Source organism: Euphorbia lathyris, chromosome 7 (genome assembly GCF_963576675.1).
Source record: "Euphorbia lathyris chromosome 7, ddEupLath1.1, whole genome shotgun sequence".
NCBI classification, from domain to species: domain Eukaryota; kingdom Viridiplantae; phylum Streptophyta; class Magnoliopsida; order Malpighiales; family Euphorbiaceae; genus Euphorbia; species Euphorbia lathyris.
Genome location: NC_088916.1, coordinates 81,338,774 through 81,362,843, shown reverse-complemented (window position 1 = coordinate 81,362,843; position 24,070 = coordinate 81,338,774). Strand labels below are relative to the sequence as shown.

At 35.7% G+C, this 24,070-nt stretch overlaps 2 protein-coding genes and 1 pseudogene across 12 annotated transcripts; 2 read left to right on the top strand and 1 right to left on the bottom strand.

The window, feature by feature from the left end:
- The first annotated feature begins 2,973 nt into the window (after nt 1-2,973).
- On the top strand, nt 2,974-7,243 carry LOC136235413 (uncharacterized). 5 transcript variants are annotated; one of them, XM_066025075.1, is made up of 6 exons: nt 2,974-3,263; nt 4,173-4,276; nt 4,610-4,793; nt 6,336-6,542; nt 6,615-6,770; nt 6,897-7,243. In XM_066025075.1, exons 1-6 carry the CDS (start codon nt 3,261-3,263, stop codon nt 7,026-7,028), a joined length of 786 nt encoding a protein of 261 aa, XP_065881147.1. In that variant the 5' UTR covers nt 2,974-3,260; the 3' UTR covers nt 7,029-7,243. The 5 variants fall into 5 exon arrangements, with proteins under 5 accessions (XP_065881147.1, XP_065881145.1, XP_065881146.1 ...); XM_066025073.1 differs by having other exon boundaries at nt 2,975-3,263; nt 6,615-6,806; XM_066025074.1 differs by having other exon boundaries at nt 2,975-3,303; nt 6,615-6,806.
- Nucleotides 7,244-8,515: 1,272 nt separating this feature from the next.
- Nucleotides 8,516-15,863, bottom strand: LOC136201220 (pentatricopeptide repeat-containing protein At2g01860-like). Of its 7 annotated transcripts, none has more exons than XM_065991837.1 (5): nt 14,214-15,863; nt 12,606-13,007; nt 11,443-11,563; nt 8,922-10,069; nt 8,516-8,851 (listed from the first exon to the last, which is right to left on the bottom strand). In XM_065991837.1, the coding sequence occupies exon 1, from the start codon at nt 15,751-15,753 to the stop codon at nt 14,260-14,262; it is 1,494 nt and encodes a 497-aa protein (XP_065847909.1). In that variant the 5' UTR covers nt 15,754-15,863; the 3' UTR covers nt 8,516-8,851; nt 8,922-10,069; nt 11,443-11,563; nt 12,606-13,007; nt 14,214-14,259. The 7 variants fall into 7 exon arrangements, with proteins under 7 accessions (XP_065847909.1, XP_065847910.1, XP_065847911.1 ...); XM_065991838.1 differs by having other exon boundaries at nt 8,516-9,451; nt 9,610-10,069; XM_065991839.1 differs by having other exon boundaries at nt 8,516-9,431; nt 9,610-10,069.
- Nucleotides 11,460-13,550, top strand: LOC136201221 (uncharacterized; annotated as a pseudogene).
- Nucleotides 15,864-24,070: the final 8,207 nt, after the last annotated feature.

Sequence of the window (24,070 nt, the reverse complement as noted above, 5' to 3'; positions counted from 1 at the left end):
TTAAAGTTCCTTAGAATATCATTAAAGCTTTGGATTTTTTATTTTTAGCCGTCAACGGTCATTATGAGATGTTAAGTGGCCACCGGTGTTAAAAAGTGTAAAGTTCAGTGGCCATACCGGGAAGAAATGAAGTTCAGTGGCCATAATGTGAAAGTAGGTAAAGTTCAGTGGCCATGGGTGTAATTTACCCAATAAAAAATCCCTAAACTTTGTTTTTTTTAAAACATAAAAGTCTTTTATAAAAATAAAACGATTTCAAAATGACCAATTACTATCTCAAAATAGAAAATTCAAAAAATTAAAGTTATTTAGAACAAAATTTCTCATGTAACTATCCCTTATTTTATTTTCCAAATCACCATTTTCACCATTTGTCCTCACAGAAATTGAGGTTTTCGTTTTGTTAAAACCGATAATATTTTAGTTTCATACTATAAAAATGAATGTCAACGATCTCAAAATGGAGAATTCCAAGAATTAAAATTGTTTGGTATCATATTTACTATAAATCCAAATTTTTTATTTTCCAAAATCATCATTTTCAGAACTTTCTCTCTAAACATTCATTTTCTCAGTTTACCAAACAACTCTTAAATGACCTCAGAATTAAAAAGTTGAAGGATTAAAGTTGCTTAGAATATCATCAGGTCTTTGAATTTTTCAATTTTGAGATGATCAACACTCATTTAAATTTTGAGATAATTGTTTTTAGCAAAGCGAAAAAACCTCAGTGATCTCCTGATCGCAAAAAAAGAACCTCAGTCCTCGTTTGGACAAAAAAAAATCCACATGTACGTATTTGACAAAACATGAAAGCACGGTTTTTTTTTTTACTTTATCCTTTTCTAATTAGACTGTCATTTTTTAAATTAGATTTTAGTTAAATTAAGTTACAATGTAGCTATAATTATTAAAAACATGCATCAAATTGATGTTAAATATAAACTTTAAGCCTAATATCTTATTGTTTTTTACTTTAAAAATGGCTTAAATACATCAAAGGGCGTTGAACTTGACCAGAAAAACCGATTGACCCCCAAAAGGGTATTTTGTTAGTCTCTTAAACTAGAGATTTCGATAAGTTATAATATGTATCACTTTAGATAAGTTCAGAATAACTAATGCATTATTGTAACCACTTCAAGGGGCATATGCCATTTTAAGGCCCCGCTTGGCATTGCTTTCGCAGACTATAAAAACAGTTTTTCGCTAAAAACAACGTTTGGTAAATATAACAGTTTTCCTTAAAAGCTGAGAAAACTCGGAAAACTGCTTTCAAAAAATGCTACAATTGTAGCTTTAATAAATGATCAATCATATAAGATAATCTTTTTCTTCTTTATCTCATTTTGCAAATTTTAGTCATACCATAAATTTACAATATTGAAGTCCTTAAATTATAAGGACCTACTAGAAATGATTATGGATAAAATCTAGAAACTTTACAATCTTTTCAGCAAACCCAATAGCCCACCATGTTGTTGGGTAAATTATAGGGAAAATTACACAGAAATTCATCTTTTATAATCAATTTACAACTATATCAAGTTATAATTTTAGATTATATCAAATTATTAAAATCAGTACTTTTAATATATTTTAAGGATTAGAATTTATAAATTAGAGGTCTAGAATATATTTTTTAGAGTTTATAATTTATGAATTGGAGTCTAGAATTTTTAAATTATGGTGTAAAATCATAATATATAGAAAATAATGACATATTAAGAATTAAGTTTGGTGATATGACTTACTTGTAATTTTATACTTAATTATAATATTCATGTATTTGACCCTAAATTATACTCCTGCGCCCCCTCAATTTAGGTCTTACTTTTTTATGGCCCTTATATTCAAAATCGGACATAAAAATCACCTAAGTTTGCCTTTTTTCTAATGTAGAAGTGTTTTATAAAAATAAAACGATCTCATAATGGAAGTCAAAGAATTGAAGTTGTTTAGAACAAAATTTCATTGTTTCTCCTAATCAAATAACACGTAAACACCTAAAAATCAAAAGGCTAAAGCATTAAATTTGCTTAGAGTATCATTTCTATCAGCTCCACAAGCGAGGGGTTACCTACTATTGAAGTGATTAAAGGTTAAGGGCTTTTATGTTAGTAAAAGGCGATTTTAGAATTTTTATGTCCGATTTTGAAGGTAAGAGATAAAGCTTCAACCTTTCCTATATCAGGTAAGTAGCCATTGTTTTGCTGTACTTTTACTGAATTTTCAGATAGTTTTCTAGCCAAAATTAGATAAATTCCATGGTTTTGAAAACCGGACTGGCCGGTTGAACTAGTTCGACCGGAAACCAGCCAGATATCCGGTCTGGTTATACATATTTGGAGTCAAATCCATTGACCCCATGTGACTCGGGTCAGACCGGCAAACCAGTATTAACCCGGTGACCCGGACTGAACCCGGTTTTCTTGCAAAAACTGATTTAACTAAAGAAATGGGTAAATTATACACATGGCCACTGAACTTTACCATTTTAATATTATGACCACTGAACTTCAATTTTTAACAGTATGGTCACCGAACTTTACACTTTTTAACATCGGTGGTCATTCAACAACTCAAAATGACCGTTGACGGCCTCAAAATAAAAAATTCGAAGAGTTATAATATTCTAAGGCTTTAATTCTTGAAAAATTTCGTTTTGAGGTTATTTAGGTGTTATTTGATTAAGAGAGGGAAAGTAAATTTTTAGAGAGAGAAAACTCTAAAAAATGTGATTTTGAAAAATAAAAAATATGGTTCCATGGTAAATGTTGTTCTGAACAACGTTAATTCTTGAATATTTTCATTTTGAGATCGTTAACGGTCATTTTGAGGAGTTAGTTAAAATTGAGTGTCTACCAGTGTTAAAAAAATGTAAAGTTCAGTGACTATAATATTAAAATGTGTAAAGTTCAGTGGCATGTGTGTAATTTACCCCTAAAGAAATCTAAATCAGTTTCAAATTTTTTGGGTTTCATTATTCCCAATTTCTCGATCTCTGTTTCTTTCTTCCTTGTTTCAAAAAAATTTCCCTAAATCCCTAAATCTTCAAATCGACTTCCAATCATCAAGATCCGACGAATCATTGCATCTACTACATCGTCGACAACGAGCTCTTTCTTCCTCCTCCTGCATCACCGACGATTGTAGCTGCTCTTCCCCGATCTCTTTCTTCCTCCTCCGGCATCACCGACGATTGTGGCGGCTCTTCCCCGATCTCTTTCTTCCTTCAATCCTTTCCTTTTTGTTGTTGCATGGTGTTTTTCTTTTCTAAGACTGCTTCTGTTCTGGCTCTGCGTAATGTTTCCTCTGCTACAAATTTTTTATGTGTTTTTCTGATTTTAATTTTGCTGAAAATCGTTTATGCTGGGTTGTGGGTTGTGCTGAGTTGTTGCCCTTATTAGGATTCTGTTTGTTCTTCCTTTTATTGTTGTGCTAATGAGATTTTATCCTTACAAAAAGAATAATTTCCTACTTATTGAAAAACATCCTATAGTGGTTGTCAATGGAAAGCAATTTTCTTTTTATTTTCATATCTGTGTTGTTGGGCAACTTATTAGGAGGTCAAATGAAGGACCTCACATACATATTTTTGACACGTGTAACATTGGACCTACTAGGTCCCACTATTTTAACTATTGCGTGGAGTCACAATACAGTGTCCAAATGTGAATTGAAGATCTTGTACTTAATATAAGAACTCGAGTATTAGTTTTAATTTCTCCAATTAATTTGTATATATATATTATTTATGATGTCTAGTTTAACCAAACGGAGTTAACTGGTTGAATCCATTGAACTCTGACCCAGTTACGAAGCCGGTTTGATGTCCGGTCCAGTTTTTAAAATATTTGATAAATTCCCTTTTGAGAATAATTATCAGATATAGTAGGCCGCCTTAAAGCGAAAGGCCAGTCCAAGAGGTCACGGGTTCGAGTCTTAGGAGCGGCCTCTTGCCAAATAAATTGGCAGGGGAAGGCTTGCCCCCAGGACACCCTTGTGGTGGGACCCCTCCCCGGACCCTCGCTCAGCGGGGACGCGTAGTGCGACCGGGCCGCCCTTTTTTTAGGCCGCCTTAAAGCGAAAGGCCTGCAAAAATAGTTGATGTCATGTCACTAACCTTTTTCTCTTTATAACAAAGTTCATTTCTTTGTAACATTTTCCAGAGATTGATTTGTGTTGAGAAAATGTGCATAGCTGCATTTGTTTGGCAGGCTTACCCTCTCTATCCTTTGCTTCTCCTGCAAAACAGAGATGAATATCACAACAGGCAAGTTTTGCAATTATGGGTTCCGAAAAACGGTTTAAAAAGAATCTATCCATGCCCAATTCCTTTGAATAAGCTATGTTCTTGTGTTGCATGTGCATATACAGGCAGGGGTGGAGGGACTGGGGTCGCGGAGCCCGACTCAGTTGAAAGTAATTAGAATTAGTGATGGAATTTCATTGCTAAATGTATAAATTCCATCGGTAATTTCACTCTATATAGAATCTATGATGAAAATATTTGTTGCTGGTGGTCAGTGAAAAACATTCTGTAGTGTTTAACATATTTTCGTCTATTAAGCCCCCGAGTATTTTGTTCTGGCTCCGCTGTGTACAGGCCAACAGAAGTAGTGGCATGGTGGGATGGCAGTGACATATTAGGAGGGAAAGATAGTGTAGCAGGAGGAACATGGCTGGCCTGTTCAAGGTCTGGCAGAGTAGCTTTTCTTACCAATGTTTCGGAGCTCCATAGCCTTCCTGATGCAAAAAGCAGAGGAGAACTTCCTGTTCTTTTCTTGGAGGTAAAGATAATTTCTGTCTGGTTTGGGGCAAAAAAATAAGCCCTTAAAAATCTGATTGCACATATTCCTTTCGACATACAGTGGCGGAGCCGGGGAAGAGGGTTTGGGGTGCATTGCAATGGCAAGCTTTGCATCATTCCCAGACTCTCTTTTCAGGGGGAGGGCTGCCTGGAACCATCCCTCCTAAGGTGGATTCCAGTGGCCGAGAGTACAATGGACTGTACACTCCCCTCCCTCTGCCACTTTCGACATATAAATGGTAATGATTGATTGGTATAACTGTTTACATTTTGAGAGCAATATTGAGTCCCTTCAAATGGATAAATTACTTGTTCAAAAAAAAAAATATTGCACCCTGACCATCTTCCCAGGCGGAGGGCCTCTTGGAACCACCCCACCCTAGGGTGCATCAAGACTCTGTAGAAAGAGAAAGAGTTAATCATAATTATCTGTGTTGTTAAAAGATTTTTTGATTTAATCCAATATGCAAATAAGGGAAAGAAAATACAAAGCAAGCAAGTAAGCTTCAAATGAAAAACACAAGAATTTGACCAAAAAATTTAACCAAAAAGAGAATTTAACCCTAAAATGAATAAATTATAGGGAGCATAGATTTAGACTCCATGTATGAACAAGTTACCTGTTTATTCATAGTCTTGGACATCATCATTGTCGTAGTCACAGCATCGTCGTAGGCGCCAATGCAGCCACAGGCGCAGGTGCAACCATCGTTGTCACCATCATCATCATCATTGTAGTCATTGTCATCATCCTCCTCATAGTCATTGTCATTGCTCCCCTCCCTTGCATATAAATGGTAATATTGGTTTAGTGTACATGTTGAGAGCAATATTGAGCCCTTCTAACTAACAGCTAAATTACTCTGTTAAAAAAGAAATATTACAACTCCGATCCTATATCCAGGCGGAGAGAAGAGCCGCATGGAACCACCCTTCTAGGATAGATTCCAGTGACCGGGTAGTGCAACGGACCACGTGCACTCCCTTCCATCCACCACTATCGACATATAAATGCTAATATTGGTATATTGTTTACATGTTATAGAGAGCAGTATCGAGCCCCCTTCTAACGGCTAAATTACTTATTCAGAAAAAGAAAGATTGCACCCCCGACTATCTTCCTAGGCAGAGGACCTCTTGAAACCACCCAACCTAGAGTGGATTCTAGTGGTTGGGCCTCCACCACTTTCGACATATAATTGATAATAATGGTATAGTGTAAGATTGTACATGTTGAGGGAAATATTGAGACCCTTCTAACTGCTAAATTACTCGTCCAAAAGAGAAACATCGCAACCCCTTCTAGGGTAGATTCCACTGGCTGGGAGTGCAACAGACCACTTGCACTCCCCTCCATCTGCCGCTATGGTAATGTTGGTTTTGTGTTTACATATTGAGAGCAATATCGTAACCCTTCTAACAGCTAAATTGCACCCTCTAAAAGAAAAACTTTAGGAGCAGAATTGTACCTTAATCCGGTTTTAATGTTATTGACTTCATTGTTTTCTCTGCATCATGATAGAGTTCGAAGAGTCCAAAAGAATTTGCAGAAACACTGGTGAAAGAGGCTCATCAGTACAACGGATTCAACTTGATATTGGCTGATATTTCATCCAACACCATGGTATACATCTCCAACAGACCAAAAGGTGAAGCCATTGACATTCAAGAGGTTTCCCCTGGCATTCATGTTCTTTCCAATGCAAAGCTCGACTCTCCCTGGCCTAAGGTTACAATTTACCGAACAATTCTTTCTTCTCTGAAAAACCGTACGGTATTCATCTTTTGTCCTTTCATTCAGGCAGAGCGTTTGAAGCTGAATTTTAAGGATCAGCTTGATAAATATGGCGCCAGCGAAATACCTGTCAAAAAGATGGTAAAGATGGTAATGAGAGATACAGTTAAAGCTGAGAAAAACAGGTTGCCTGGTATTCGTTCTCGTGATTGGGAATACAGCGTAAGTTCCATATTTGTACAAGTAGATACCCCGCTGGTATGTATGTTGGATACGTGATTTGTGCTATTATATGCAGAAGTAATGGCATCTTTCTCAAGTTTCTAATTGGTTTGCCTGGTTTTACAGGGACGTTATGGTACAAGAAGCATTACTGGATTGGCAGTAAGAGCAAATGGAGAAGTAAGCTTTTATGAAACATATCTTGAAGATAATGAGTGGAAGGAGCAGACTGTGAATTATTGTATCTCAAAAACTTAATAAATTTCATTGAGAGAGCTAACAATGGCGGATCCAGGGAAGAGGGTCTGTTTGTGGGTGCAATTGCAGCCTATGTTGCCCGTACGGTATCCGACACGGACACGGACACGGGAAACGTCTTTTCTATAAAACATAGGACACGGAAATGTGGGGGAAACGTGTAAATATCAAAAATATTAGGGCACATTTATAAATATTAAAAATATATTTTTATATTTGAATTTTTGTAATATAACTAAATAAATACATATAAAAGAAATTATGAAACTCTTATCTAACCATAACTATTAGATACATGAAATATAAATGATGTCAAAAAAACATTCGGAGAAAAAAAGATAAACAAGTAGGGATTCTAGCTCCGGTTCATCTAAAGTTTTCCTCACTGTCTTTTGGCTTACCTAAGATTTATTGCTGCACATAAAGATCCACATACTCCTTTGGATATTTCTGCTCGTTTTCCCTTCAAATATTGCTGCACCATAATTGCTCTGTTTACCTCTGTTTTTTCTGAAGTGAAATGCAATCGTTTTTTGTCTGGGAAACGGGTTCCCCAGACAGATATGGATATCCAACTTTTGAATATTACGGATACGGTCCCGAAATGTTTCCTAGAAGTTTCCGGGAGTTTCCGTATCCGAAACGTATTGGATACGTATCACGCATGCATGTTGAAGTATCCGTGCTTCATAGATTGCAGCATATTCGTCCCAGGGTGAAACCTCTGTCCGCCAATGAGAGCATATGTTAGTACCGTAGATGTATTCTGTCAATGTATGTTGACAGATCAAAATGTTAATTGAAGTCCTAATATCATTATATTATATCAATAAAGAAACCTATGCTGAAATATCAACATCAGTGACTTTTTCTTAAATTTACCAAAGTTCAATCCACTGATTCCATAAGAAAGTTATTGCAAATAAATTTATGGGATAGAATACAAAATTCCATGGTTATTCAGGGAGAATGGATTTAGACTCCACATACAGTACAACAACGTATAAATTCCATGGTTATTCAGCATGAACGTTTTGTATATGGAGCAATTTCAGACTATTAATCGCAAATCCAATAGAAGCCTTACTGTTAATTTCGCTCCAAATTTACACCACCTAAACTCCACTGCCATCCATGTGGAACCAAACGTTAGTGTTAAATTTGCATGGTTTAATAGGTGGAGTCTAATTTTGTTCGGCCACAATAGCCATAGGGCTCTTAGATGGTGCAAACATGAAATCAAATTAATGGAAATTGACTTCTGTTGGATACGCCATTAATGGAATCTGAACTACAAAATGTTCTTGCAAACATTGCACGGTTGTATACATGGAATTCAAATATGTTCTTCACCAATAACCATATGGTTAAATTTGTACCTTTTTTTTTTAATAAAAAACTGATAGAATATAATTAAAGAAATAAACCCGCACAGTCATTACAAACTAAAGACCAGATACTAGCTGAACAATCCTCCATAAGGATAATTGAAGAATCAAGATCTTTTGCCCACCTAGCTAAAGCATGAGCCACACTATCTCCCTCCCGAGGAGTAAACTGGAACACACATGAGGAGAAAGCACGGCTCACAAATATAACATCAGAGTACATAAAGGAGAGACTAGATTGTGGAATCTGTCCCTTGATGATAGGGCTAAGGAAAAAATCACGGGCAAGCTTTGCACACTCAAGAACTGCCATAAGTTCAGCCTCTTCAGCGGAACTGCAATCAGTAACTGGTATACCTGCAGAAACCATAATCTGCCCGACCCCATCTCGAGCAATTATTCCAATTCTCGTCTGTCCAGTGCTTGAGTTCCAGGCTGCATCACAATTAAGCTTGTAAGTTCCAAGTGGTGGAGCAATCCAACGCACGCCAGATCTCGTGTTCACCTGCTGCTGTCCCAAATGCGTTCTATGCAGCTCCACACTATCTCTTTCCCGAGCACTCCATTCTGCCTGGAAAGTCATAATCTTTGACAACACAATCTGCACTGGTATGGTTTTCCCTTTGTAGAGTAAATTGTTCCTTCTATACCACACCCACCACAAAGCAATTACCGCCATCTGTTGTCCCTGCACATTGCAATTTTTCAGAATAAATGTAAACAGAGACCACATATCAGCAACAGGGACCTTGTCTAGCCGTGACGGTAAGGGCAGTTGTCGCCACAGGTCCTTCACATCGGGGCATTTTAGTAGAGCATGCTCGGTATCCTCTCTTGCAAAACCGCAGCCCTGACAAATCGTTTCCACCATAACGCCACGCCCTTGTAAATTCACATAACAGGGTAGTTTGTTTTTCAAAAGTTCCCATAGAAAATGATGGATTTTAGACGGGACATCAAGTTTCCACAACGATGACCAGTTAACCACCATTGGATTCGAAGATAAGGTCCTATCCTGCAACTTCATTCTAATCCCTTCAGCCAGATAATAACAGGATTTTAATGGTTAAAGGTTTACTCTAGGTGTTCACAACAAACAATCTGATCTACCAGCTTCAAACAAAGTAAAAAGAGCTTAATTTCAAAATAATATCAGACTTTCTATTGAAATGAAGATACATGAATAGTCTTACAGTTCATGAATATGGATAGTTGCATTTAGATATGCGAGAAAGCGGACTATGTTGCTCTTTCAAGTAGCAACAACTGTGATCTCATTTGTTCGTCCAGAACGAATCCTGCCATCTCAGCTTCTTTGGCAATCTCCTTGCACTTGGCCAGCCTCCCAGAAACCATGTAAATTGAAATCAAATCCTTATATATGTCATATGTTGGAGAGAAACCTGCCTCTTTGAGTTTTGCAAAATATCTCACAGCCCTTGAGAGATCATTCAAGGCAACGAAAAGCTTTATAACAACCCGATAAGCAGTGAGATCAAACAAACAATTTGAACCCTCCATTTCCCAAGCCACAGCCAATGCTTCCCTATACTTCTCTTCGCAATAACGGCTATGGATCAGAGTAGTATACAACTGTGATCTCATTTGTCGAACACTTGGTGAGTTTGTTCTTCAATATCCCGATAGAAGTATCTGTTTTAACAAAACATGAAAGCACAAGATTTTTTTTTTTTACTTTACCTTTTTTACTACATGGTCATTAAGGTCCATGTGATCAAAACCGGTAGCCATAATTATTAAAAACATGCTTGAAATTGATCTTAAACACAAACTCTAGGCCTAATATCTGATTGTTTTATAATGGCTTAATACATCAAGAGGCGTTGAAATTGGCCAGAAAAACCGATTGATCCCTGAAAGGATATCTTGTTAGTCTCATGAACTAGAGATTTCAACAAGTTATAATGTGTACACTTTAAACAAGTTCAGAGTGACTAATGGATTATTGTAACCACTTTAGGGGCATATGTCACTTTAAGGCCCCGTTTGGCATTGCTTTTGCAGACCATAAAAGCAATTTTCACAGCTAAAAGCAGTGTTTGGTAAATGCAAAACAACATTCCTTAAAAGCTGAGAAAACTCGGAAAGCTGCTTTAAAAAAAATACTACAATTGTAGCTTTAATAAATGATCAATCATACAAGATAGATAATCTTTTTCTTCTTTATCTCATTTTGCAAATTTTAGTCATACCATAAATTTACAATATTCAAGTTCTTAAATTATAAGGACCTACTGGAAATGATTATGGATAAAATCTAGAAACTTTACAATCTTTTTAGCAAACCCAATAGCCCACCATGTTGGGGTAAATTATACTCATGCCCCCTCAATTAGATCTTACTTTCTTTATGGCCCTTACATTCAAAATCGGACATGAAAAAAAATCCCTAAACTTTGCTTTTTTCTAACATAAAAGCCTTTTATAAAAATAAAACGACTTCAAAATGACGGATGACGACCTCAAAATAGAAAATTCAAAAAATTAAAGTTGTTTAGAAAAAAAATTCTCATGTAACCACCGTTTTTTATTTTCCAAATCACCATTTTCACAACTTTCTCTCTCCTAACCAAACAACACATAAACGACCTAAAAATCAAAAGGTTCAAGTATTAAATTTTCTTAGAATATCATTTTCATCAGCTCTGCAAGAGAGGGTTACCTACTATTGAAATGATTAAAGGTTAAGGTCTTTTATGTTAGTAAAAGGCGAGTTTAGAATTTTTATGTCCGGTTTTGAAGATAAGTAAAGCCTAAGGTGAGAGGGCCATGACTGTAGTTTACCCGACCATTTTGCTATAAAACCACAGAGATCAAGCTTCAACCTTTCCTATATCAGGTCAGTAGCCATTGTTTTGCTGTACTTCTACTGAATGTTCAGATAGTTTTCTAGCAAAAATTAGCAGATTATTTTAAATAAATTCCCTTTTGAGATTAATTACTAGATATAGTAGGCAGCATTAAAGAGAAAGACCTGCAAAAACAGTTGTTGTCATGTCACTAACCTTTTTCTCTTTATAACAAAGTTCATTTCTTTGTAACATTTTCCAGAGATTGATTTGTGTTGAGAAAATGTGCATAGCTGCATTTGTTTGGCAGGCTCACCCCCTCTATCCTTTGCTTCTCCTGCAAAACAGAGATGAATATCACAACAGGCAAGTTTTGCAATTATGGGTTCTGAAAAACGGTTTAAAAAGAATGCATCCATGCACAATTCCTTTGAATTAGCGATGGAATTTCATTGCTAAATGTATCAATTCCGTCTGTAATATCACTTTATATAGAATCTGTGATGAAAATATTTGTTGCTGATGGGTAGTGAAAAACATTCTGTAGTTTTTAACATATTTCGTCTATTAAGCCCCCGAGTATTTTGTTCTGGCTCCGCTGTGTACAGGCCATCAGAAGCAGTGGCATGGTGGGATGGCTGTGACATATTAGGAGGGAAAGATAGTGTAGCAGGAGGAACATGGTTGGCCTGTTCAAGGTCTGGCAGAGTAGCTTCTCTTACCAATGTTTTGGAGCTCCATAGCCTTCCCGAGGCAAAAAGCAGAGGAGAACTTCCTGTTCATTTCTTGGAGGTAAATAGCATCTCTTAACAGTCTGAGCGGACATATATCCCTCTCAACATACAATGGCAGAGCAAGGGAAGAGGGTCTGGGGTGCAATGCAATTGCAGATTTTGCAGCATTCCCATACTCTTTTCAAGGGGAGGGACGCCTGGAACCATCCCTCCTAGGGTGGATTCCAGTGAACCATTTTGCAGGTAATTCCCAGAAAAAAACTCTAAATTCAGAAAGCATAAATTCTTTCATATTACCTTAAAAATTAACCTCTAGAAGATATTAACCTCTCATATTTCACTTCTAGAAGATATTAACCTCTCATATTTCAAAATGCCAATACAACGGACCGTGCACTCCCCTCCCTTATATAAATGGTAATGATTGGTATAGTGTTTACATATTGAGAGCAATATTGAGGCCCTTCTAGGACAGATTCCACTGGCCGGGAGTGCAACAGACAACGTGCACTCCCCTCCGTCTGCCACTATCTACATATAAATGGTAATACTGGTTTTGTGTTTACACATTGAGAGCAATATCGTAACCCTTCGAACAGCTAAATAGCACACTCTAAAAGAAAAACAATAGGAGCAGAATTGTACCTTAATCCCATTTTTATGTTATTGACTTATTGTTTTCTCTGCAACATGATAGAGTTCGAAGAGTCCAAAAGAATTTGCAGGAACACTGGTGAAAGAGGCTCATCAGTACAATGGATTTAACTTGATATTGGCTGATATTTCATCCAACACCATGGTATACATCTCCAACAGACCAAAAGGTGAAGCCATTGACATTCAAGAGGTTTCCCCTGGCATTCATGTTCTTTCCAATGCAAAGCTCGACTTTCCCTGGCCTAAGGTTACAATTTACAGAACAATTCTTTCTTCTCTGGAAACCCATTACAGGCACAACGGTATTCATCTTTTGTCCTTTCATTCAGGCACAGCGTTTGAAGCTGAATTTTAAGGATCAGCTTGATAAGTATGGCGACGGCGAAATACCTATCAAAGAGATGATAAAGAAGCTAATGAGAGATACAGTTAAAGCTGAGAAAAGCAGGTTGCCTGGTATTTGTTCTCTTGATTGGGAATACAGCCTAAGCTCCATATTTGTACAAGTAGACACTCCCCTGGTATGTGATTTGTTCTATTACATGCGAAAGTAATGGCATCTTTATCAAGTTTCTAATTGTTTGTCTGGTTTTACAGGGAAATTGCGGTACAAGAAGCATTATTGGGTTGGCAGTAAGAGCAAATGGAGAAGTAAGCTTTTATGAAACATATCTTGAATTGAAGATGATGAGTGGAAGGAGCAGACTGTGAATTATTGTATCTCAAAAACTTAATAAATTTCATTGAGAGAGCTAACAATGGCGGATCCAGGGAAGAGGGTCTGTTTGGGGGTGCAATTGCAGCATCCCCGTCCCAGGGTGAAACCTCTGTCCGCCAATGAGAGCATATGTTAGTACCATAGATGTATTCTGTCAATGTAGGTTGACAGATCAAAATGTTAATTGAAGTTCTAATATCATTATTTTAAATTTACCAATGTTCAATCCACTGATTTCATGAGAAAGTTATTGCAAATAAATTTATGGGATAGAATACAAAATTCCTTGGTTATTCAGGGAGAATGGATTTAGATCCACGCACAGTACAACAACCAATAAATTCCATGGTTATTCAGCATGAACGTTTTGTATATGGAGCAATTTCAGACGATTAATCGCAAATCCAATAGAAGCCTTACTGTTAATTTCGTTCCAAATTTACACCACCTAAACTCCACTGTCGTCCATGTGGAACCAAACGTTAGTGTTAAATTTGCATGGTTTCATAGGTGGAGTCTAATTTTGTTCGGCCACAATAGCCATAGGGCTCTTAGATGGTGCAAACATGAAATCAAATTAATGGAAATTGACTTCTTTTGGATATGCCATTAATGGAATCTGAAATAGCATCTACAAAATGTTAGTGCAAACATTGCACGGTTGTATACATGGAATCCAAATATGTTCTCCACCAATAACCATAGGGTTAAATTTGTACCTTATCTCTAAATTTATGCATACATTTAATGGTTAAAGGTTTACTCTAGGTGTTCACAACAAACAATCTGATCTACCAGCTTCAAACAAAGTAAAAAGAGCTTAATTTCAAAATAATATCAGACTTTCTATTGAAATGAAGATACATGAATAGTCTTACAGTTCATGAATATGGATAGTTGCATTTACATGTGCGAGAAAGCGGACTATGTTGCTCTTTCAAGTAGCAACAACTGCGATCTCATTTGTTCATCCAGAATGAATCCTGCCATCTCAGCTTCTTTGGCAATCTCCTTGCACTTGGCCAGCCTCCCAGAAACCATGTAAATTGAAATCAAATCCTTATATATGTCATATGTTGGAGAGAAACCTGCCTCTTTGAGTTTTGCAAAATATCTCACAGCCCTTGAGAGATCATTCAAGGCAACAAAAAGCTTTATAACAACCCGATAAGCGGTGAGATCAAACAAACAATTTGAACCCTCCATTTCCCAAACCACAGCCAATGCTTCCCTATACTTCTCTTCGCAATAACGGTTGTGGATCAGAGTAGTATACATAACCACATTTGGCTCACGCCCAGATTGTTTAAACCAAATGAATAAACTCTCCACCAACTCGAATTTTCGAAGCCTGATGCAAACTTTCATTACAGCAGTGCAATCCTGATGGTTTAAATTCAATTCTTCTCTTTCCCCAAGTTGATCCAACAGCTCTACAACAAGAGTGTGCTTATCCGGATTCTTTCCAAGCTCCAGTATCAGCTTTGTGTAAATGCTGGGGTCTAACATTCTTCTGTTGTGCTGAGAAGCCAAGAGAATTTTCCAAGCTAGGCTTAAGCTTCCACCTCTAATGAAGCCCCTAATCATTGCTTCAATCACACCCCGACTCGCCAAAGAAGTGAACTTGTGCAAATCCAGTGGCATTTTCAAGTCTTGATTCCTTGACAGAACTTCAACAGTGGAAGCCAAAATGTGATCATCAGGGAAAAGGTGTGGTTGTTTCTGAGCCCAACAGAAGGTCTGCAAAGCTCGCTCAGGAAGACCCATATGACCCAACTCTTTAATGGTTAACGACAAAGACCGTTTACGCAAGAAGCGAGCACAATCATCTAGAACCAAAGAGACATCTTGATCTGGATTAAGGGATTTAATCTGCTTTGCTAAACTAATCAAAAACCTAGGGTTTTTGTATACTTGCTTACATATAGATGCTCGAGAAGATGATATCCATGGAGAAACATCTTTCACGAATTGTTTAGGAGAAGGAAGTCCCAAGGGTCTTACCTTGTAAGGAAGTGGAAGAGGGAGAGGTCTTTCTCTGTCCAATTTGCCCGGTTTTTGAGGTATCCTTCCTTGGAAAAGAGACGAAATAGCTTCAATTTCATCGGATTCCCAAACAATCTCACCATTTTTACCATGTTTTGCTTCAAATTTGTCTTCTTCTACATTCTCCCCTTCTTCATCATCTAGAATCGAATCCAATTGCGAGGGATGAATACGAGTGGATGGCTTTTTGAGGAACAAATTAACACCAAAGTCAGGAGGAAGCTTGGAACGCCGAGGAGAACGAAGGTTTTTGGGTAGGTTTTTTCTGCAGTGTACTTTTGCATACGAAGTTCCTCTGTTTTTCTGAACAGAAAATTTGCTCTCCAATGGGAGAATTGGATGTAGATTCATGGACAAGTATTTGAAAATCATTTCCTTAGTAATAGAAACTAAAATGGGGGAAAATTGTAGATAAACAAACGCATAATGTCTCACAGATATTTTGTCGAACACGCTTGTTCTTCAATTCAATATCTAAACGAGCATTGATGCTCGTAAAATATATAGCATTGATGCTCGTAAAATATATAGCATTTAATAGGACAAGTGTATCCTATCGCAACAAGTAATATTGTGCTAAGCACGAGATCGAACCACAAAAACTATTGATTATAACTAGCAAATCTACCTAGAATGATCTAATTGTTTAAAGGGTTGGATAAATGTTTGGGTTTTTGATAATTAACTAACTAATTGAAAGCAATAAAGATAACAAAATAAGGTGAGCAATTGACAGGGTAGAGTGTGAATTAATGGAAGGTACAATCTAGGATGAGGAATCCTTTGATTAAATCCTATGTATGATTTTAGGGGGTTCAGGTTTATATTTTTGGTATCTATTTGACGGTAATCACCCTAACAAGAAATATGAACGTGATCAAGATCCATATAACCTATTTACATGCATTTGGTTAATAGCTTGGTTAGGCAATATAACCTAGGTCATGCAAAGCATTAGGTTCTATGGTGATTAAGACTAAAGTCGTAGCCCATGCACGAAGCCGCACTCCTAGTGTCCTAGCGAGGTCAATTCATACAAATTCAGACTAGATAATCTCCTGTCGGTCTCATATCTATCTATAATCCTATCTCCTGTCGGTCTCAAGGCATTAAGCATGCATAAATCAATCAATCAATAGCAATCATATAAACCCTAGATCCCTAATCATACATAATCATATAATCAATCTCATCCCCATCCCAGATTGGATGGGGATTAGTTCATAAACAAACCAATCATAGAGAAAGGACAATAGGAATAATGGAAAAAGAGCTTCAATAGATTATAAAAGTAAAAGATAAAAGGGTAAGAGAGAAGAAATCTAGAACCCGTTTGTCTGATTCAATTACACAATAGAAGATCTAGCGCTTCTCCCATCAATTGTTCTTGAAAGAAATAAATACTAAAAATAAACCTAATCTAGAAAGCAAGGAAATAAAAAGCTAAAATTCTACATTACGGCGGCTCCCTATTGAATCCGTCCCGTAAAACTGAAAGGAGCTCCCTATTTATAGAGATAGGGCGAAACCCTAGTATCTCCGGGGGTACAATGGACATTTCGTACAATAAAAAGAGGCTTCCAGGGCTTAATTTCGAGATTCCAGCAAGGGAAAGGCGTTTTTGCGCCTTTCCCCGCCTCGTCTCGCCGAGACAGGAAGTGTCTCGCCGAGACAGGCCCTGTCTCGCCGAGACACTTTTGTGTCTCGCCGAGACAGGTGCCAAAATGGGGCAGAACTCTGGTTTTTGTCCATTTTGATCCCTGGGCTTTCGAAATATGCTCTAATGGTCCCTGGTGAGTCCCAAAAGTGCTCCGACGGTCCCTGAATAATCCGGAATTGCTCCACAAGGCTTGGGTCTGGTTCAGAAATGCTCAAATAGTCCTGAAAATCCCTGAAAATACCGAAAATGCCATAAATAAAGGAAAATACATATTTTAACTAAAAACTATCAAATTAACATCTAAATTAACTAAAGACTAAACTAAAACAATCTAAATTAATCCTAAAAACCCTATATAAATGGGAGCTATCAAGCATCTAAGAACAAAGATGATCCAGCTCTGAATTCTGAATTCGTATCAGTTTCTGCATAATGGAAGATCAGAATTCCAAGTTGTAACCATTTTTGGATAGGGTTTAGCAGAAATTTGGACCTCTTCCTATCTCTCCAGGCAACGAACTTCTTCAGAAAAAACTCAACTTCAGATCCGACTTAAACCTCTTCACCACTCCAACTTAATTTGAATATGTAAATCATCAACAAGTGAAGAATGGCGGGAAACTGAAAAGCTTATCAACAATATCCGAGGTGTTTGGTTGCTTTTTTCGGCCTCCTATTTACCTTTTCACTCTTGAAAGAGTTTTAGAAGTTTTCTGTCCGGTATTTGTTAGAAGGGATATAGGAGCTGGGATAGGGATAAAAAATACGAGATAAGTTATCCTGTATTTGTTAAGGAGATAGAAGAGTGTGACGGATAAGGGATAAGCTTCTTATCCATCAAATCCTATACCCAGGAGGGGTGGTATAAGGAGGTGTGATAAGCTCATACGATTTTAATAGGATGGAAAAATCAATTTTATCCCTCAAATTTAGACCCGGCAAAGCGACACACGACCCGATGACACGACACGAACACGACACGCTTTTTTAGTGTTAGTGTTTAGGGTTTTATGACACGACACGAAATGACACGTTAATTTTCGTGTCGTGTTCGTGTCAACCCGAAAATACGAAACTGACCCGAAATTTAATTACAAATATACCCTTATAACACAAACTCGAAACCTGATACAACACGAACACGAAATTGCCAGGTGTAGTCGTGTTAGATAGGTCTTGTTGAGCATGTTAGGTCGTGTTAGGAGGTCAAGTCGTGTCAATTTAATTGGTTGTGTAAAAAATTCGTGTCGTGTCGTGTTTACCGTGTCAAGAGCAGGCCGTGTTCGTGTTCTGATTTTGTGACACGAAAATTTTTCGTGTCGTGTTCGTGTTTCAAGTGTTGACACGAACCCAAAACCTGACACGACACGAACACGAAAATTGCCAGGTCTACTCAAATTAATATTATGTAGTTTAAATAAGGTTAAAATAGTAAAATGTATTATTTTATCCTCATCCCTATCTCACGTACCAAACATTGAATAATAATTCTCGACTATCATATTTTTATCATTATCTCAACCATTTATCCTTATCCCTATCCCAACCTTTATCCCTATCCCAATAGAATATCAAACGTCCCGTGCTTGTCTTTTGTAGCAGAAAAGTAGTTTTTTATAAAATCATGGGATCTCTGCTTTTTAGAAAAATAGTCTTTTCAAATAACAACCCGTAATAGGAAACAGCAGGTAAAACAAACGGGCCCTTAATAATCACGGAAATATCATGTACATACAGTTGGGTAATGATTAATAAGGTTACAAAAGCTGATTTTATCGCAATAAAATAACACAATTTTTTTAAATAAAGTACTAAAATAGGTCTAACGCTTCTGGAAAATATGAATGGCGTCTCACGTTTCATTATCAATGTCTAAATCGGTACTCTTTTTTAAACGTTAAGCTTATATTTGTGTTATTTTGTACGTAGAGCCTAAATTGATACTTCCTTAAAAACCTCGGACCAATTTTGATACCTTATCCCTTTTTTATTTTACCATTTGATTCAGCTTTTAACTTGTTGGTATTGATGTTAAAATAATTATTTATTGAATGAAGTAAAATTTTATTTTTTCGATAATAATAAAAAAAATGTGTTTTTGTGAAAATTAAAAGGATAATTTTATCAACATCAAATAAATACATACAGTTGTTTATGAACAGTTTTAAAAATAAGTTTTTCGTGAAAAACTCTAAACCACTATTGTTTCTAAAAGTTGTTGTTGTATAAACTTAATCAAACATCATATTTTATACGGGTTGGAGGGAAACATTAAACATTGTTCCAAAAAACTGAAACCAACACTCTCTACACGTTTTTCGGCCACTGTCACCAGAATTGTTGATGTACAGTAAAACCTTTATAAATTAATAATGTTGGGACCATGAAATTTTATTAATTTATAGAGATACAGTAGAACCTCGATAAATGAATGTTCGATAAATGAATAACCTCGTCTAATGAATAAATTTCTTCGGTCCCAACTTGGTCCAATGGGCTTAACGAATAACCTCGCTTAATGCATTAACGAATAAATACAAATGAAGTCTTTATAGGCCCTATGTAAATATAAATGAATAATCACTATATTTCAAATAATATATTTTTATTTATATAATATATCATGAATACATTTCATCCAATGACTAATTTTCAAACACATTAATAAGTCATATTTTTTCGAAAAATGCCTCCAAAGTTGATTGTTTCTTTCCTCCCCCAAAATGCATCTGATCCTTGATTTTGTGTAAAGCATGCACCACTTTTAGAATATTTTGATCATGTTGCACCATGTAATTTTGTATAGTGACAATAGCTTGAAAAGCTTCTCTTGAGGACACTTGTGGTATATTTACAAAATGATATAATTACAAAAAAAAAGTCTAAAAATTTAGATGAATGAATAATAATCGTCAAATGAATATTTTTTTTTGGTCCCAAAGGTATTCATTTATCGAGGTTCTACTGTATTAATTAATCGATAAACTAATAATTATTAATTTATAGAGTGATGAAGTTGGGGATGAAACTATGGATGATTCGGTACCTTTGGAACCAGTCACAAGAAAGGAAGCAATTATAGCATCAACGACTCTTTATTTGACAAATTTTTGAATGCACTGAGAATAGTTAGAGATGAAATTCAACTAAATTTAAATTTCAAGAAAAAACAAAGTACTATAGAGTCATATTTTGTTAAATTATCCTAAGTATATATCTATATATAATTGACATATGTATTTAATAAAATATTAATTTATAGAGATAATAAAACAATGTATTTATAAAGGATTGTTCCAAAAAATTATTATGTTATTAATTTATTAAAATTGATCATTTTTTGAACTGGTCCAAGTCGGGACCAAAAAAAATTATTATTTTAAAGAGATTATTAATTTATGAAAGTTTTATTCCTACCAAAAAAAAATTTATGAAAGTTTTACTATATATACTTAGAGGGTGTTTGTTTCAGCTTTTCGAATAAGCGTTTAGCGTTTCACTCCAAACTGCAGGAAATATAGCGTTTGGTTAGGTTTATATAACTGCAGCGTTTAGCATTTTCTCTGGAAACTGCAGCGTTCTGGAGCGTTTCACGAAAAACTCGTATTTGGAGCTTTTCATAAACAGCTGTTTGTAGTTATATGTTATTAACAAAATTATCCTTCTTATTTCCACAAAATATGTTTATTCTTTAACATTATTTATATTTCTACAACATAATTACCGGAAGAACAAGGTTTTATTGCGTTCAATAATTTTTTTATTTTTTATATAGATTATTTTTATTAATTTGTGTAACACATTTCTTATTTTATAATAGGATAAGGTGCAAAAATATCCCTAACATTTGTAGTTAGGAACAATTTTACTCTTTAACGTCTAAAATGGTGCAATTATACCCCTAATGTTGGCAGCCAAATGTAATTTTATGGGCATTTTTCACATTTTCTCTTTTATAATTTCATCGTTGATTAATTTAAAACATGTCCATTTTAGACATTTTAAATCCGAACAGCAACAGTTCAATATAATTTTACCAAACACTAGTAATTAAACAGCTAATAACAAACAACTAACAGCAACAGCTAACAGCTAACAGCTTACTGCAACTGCAAACAGCTATTAGCTAACAGCTGAACCAAACAAGCCCTTATTCAAATCATGTTACTTAAAACTATTATAGTAATATATAATCGTAATAGTCGGATTTAAAGTCCGTTTGGCTACTTGATGTTCCTGTTTGCTGGTTGCTTTTTAAAAAAAAAAAAAATTGTTTTAAGTAACAGCAGAGATTCTATGTTTTTGTAAAAAAAAAAAAACTACTTTTCAGCTTTAGAAATGTCTAACCAAACACCTAAGGCAAACATAAAGTGAAAAATATGTAAACAAACGCCCTTAGCTTTTAAGAGTTAAATGGAACGTTCAAGTAAAATAGATGACATCATCTTCACATGAATGATTTGTAAGAGCATCTCCAATAGAGGGTGCCCAAAAGAGTGCCAGCTGATGTGACATCAAGTTTGGCAACTTTTAAAGGGTGCCCACTATTGGAGTGATTGTGGGTGCCAAGGAAAGTTGCCAATTTTTGGCAACCTCTTGGCAACCTTGTTTAATTATTTTTTAATATACTCTCCTAGAAATAATAAAATCTGGAACATTTTATTTATAATAAAATAATAATTTGTAGAATTATAGTGTCAACTTTTCAAGCAACCTCTATTGGAGTATTTTTTAAGTAAAAGTTACCAAAAATGATGTGGATGAAAGAGACAATAAAATACTATATTTTAGTAAGTTTTGGCACTCTTTTAGGCACCTCTATTGGAGATGCTCTAAGTGTCTATGACAGTAGGGGTGTTCAAATATGGATGGGTTATTACCACCCATCCAACCCATAGAACATGTATAAATGGGTTATATGTGGGTTCCATGGGTTTGATGGGTTACAAAAAAAAATTATTTGATTTACATGGGCTGGGTTATAATAACCCACCCAATTAACCCACCAACCCAACTTAAAAAAATAGCATTTATTTGTGAAAAACCTAATACCCATGCAATTAACTTCTTCTTTCATTACGCAAACCCTACCCGTCCAACATCTTCCATTCAAATTCCTCCGCCGCCTTAAAGCCTCCTGGTCGGACCACCGTCTTCGCTCGTCGAACGCCACTGTCGGAATCGACGCCTCCATTGACACCGTCTCCAGAGTTATTAATTAATTTAAGCCTCGAGATAGGTAATTTATCGCATATTATTTATTTTTTATTTTTCATCATTGTTTTTGTTTGTTATTAATTAATTTTGATTTTAATTACTTTTCATAGTTCGAAAAGGCAAGATCATCTAGGGTGAGTATGGTCTGGTTCGGTTCAAAAACCAAACCGAACCAAATAAAACCGAACTAAATAAGAGTAATTTTTATAAACCGAACTGAACCAAATTGTAATTCGGTTCGGTTCAAATCGAACCAAACTATTTCGGTTTGGTTCTATTCCAAACCAAATTATAGATAATTGATAATGTTCCCTGGAATTTTATTAATGTTTTACATTATTACGAGTTTACTTGGTTATAAATTATAGGAGTATAAAATAGTAAACATTAGTAATATTTAATGTTGTGTTGTTGGAACTTTTTTTTTAATAAACTATCAGTTTGCTTGGTTTAGTAATTATAATTTATATATCTCTGTATTAGTGTACTGTATTGTATTGCTAGTAGGATAATAGGATAAATAAGTAAATAAATTAATAAATAAGTAACGATTTATTTAATAATTGATAAAACCGAGGATCAAACCGAACCAAACTAAAATATTCGGTTTGGTTTGATTTGTTAATATTATTCGGTTAGGTTCGATTTTCATTTTAGGTGGTATTCGGTTACTTCGGTTCGGTTCGGTTTTCAGACCGAACCGACCGTTGAACACCCCTACCTTTAACTATGATTTTGAGGTTTACTTATTATTATTAAAAAAAAAAAATCAGCACAATAAAAAAAAAATAGAGTTGAATTGTTATGTACAATCAGGGGCGGATGTAGGGGGGTCAAAGGGGGCATTTGCCCTCCCCCCCCCCCCCCCCCCCCCCTCATCCGATTAAAAAAAATTAGTCCAAAAATAAGGGTTAAAGTGCAAAAATACCTCTAATGTTTTGGGTCAGGAGCAATTTTATCCCTAACGTCTAAAATGGTACAATTTTATCCCTAATGTTGGAAGCCAAGAGCAATTTTACCCCTAACGTTGATAAATTGGGTCAATTTGAGAAATAATTCATCAAACTGTCTTCTTGGTCATGAATAATAGTGTCTGAAATTGATCCAATTTATCAACGTTAGGAGTAAAATTGGTGCAAAATTACAAAATTGATATGCAATTGGTGCAAAATAAAGAATAAAATGACTGTATTTTATAATAGTGTCTGAAATTGATCTAATTTATCAACGTTAGGGATAAAATTGCTCTTGGCTACAAACATTAGGGGTAAAATTGCACCATTTTAGATGTTAGGGGTAAAATTACACCTGACCCAAAACGTTAGGGATATTTGATGCGTAACAACCCGAGAATCCCGGAAATGGATGATTACGAGTCGGAAACATTATAATTTACGTTTTTTATAAAAAAAAATCATGAAAATAATGCATGACAATTGAACGATTTTGCATTTTTCATCACCAAAAATTGAACAATTTTGCATTTTTTGTCATAAAAAATTGAACAATTTTACATTTTTTGTCTAAATTTTTTTTACGTAGAATTTTGCCCCCCTCCCTCCCCCCCCCCCCCCCCCTCCCTCAAATCCTGGATTCGCCACTGTGTACAATTCATGGTAAATATACAATAACCCATCAAACCCACTATAACCCAACCCATTTAAAAAAAAAAAAAAAGTTCCTTACATAGATTGGATTAAAATTATACTATAACTCATCCAACCCAAGTTTGAACACCCCTATATGACAGCCATTCTAGTAAAATTATAGCTGAAAATATTCAATACGACCGTTTGTACCCCGAAAATATCA

What these genes read in the sequence shown, in the direction of transcription:
- LOC136201220 (XM_065991835.1), bottom strand. Translation starts at nt 15,753, where the DNA reads ATGATTTTCAAATACTTGTCCATGAATCTACATCCAATTCTCCCATTG.
- LOC136235413 (XM_066025073.1), top strand. An exon ending in TTCCTGTTCTTTTCTTGGAG is followed by an intron (nt 4,794 to 6,335) that starts GTAAAGATAATT and finishes GCATCATGATAG; the next exon opens with AGTTCGAAGAGTCCAAAAGA. An exon ending in TCGACTCTCCCTGGCCTAAG is followed by an intron (nt 6,543 to 6,614) that starts GTTACAATTTAC and finishes CCTTTCATTCAG; the next exon opens with GCAGAGCGTTTGAAGCTGAA.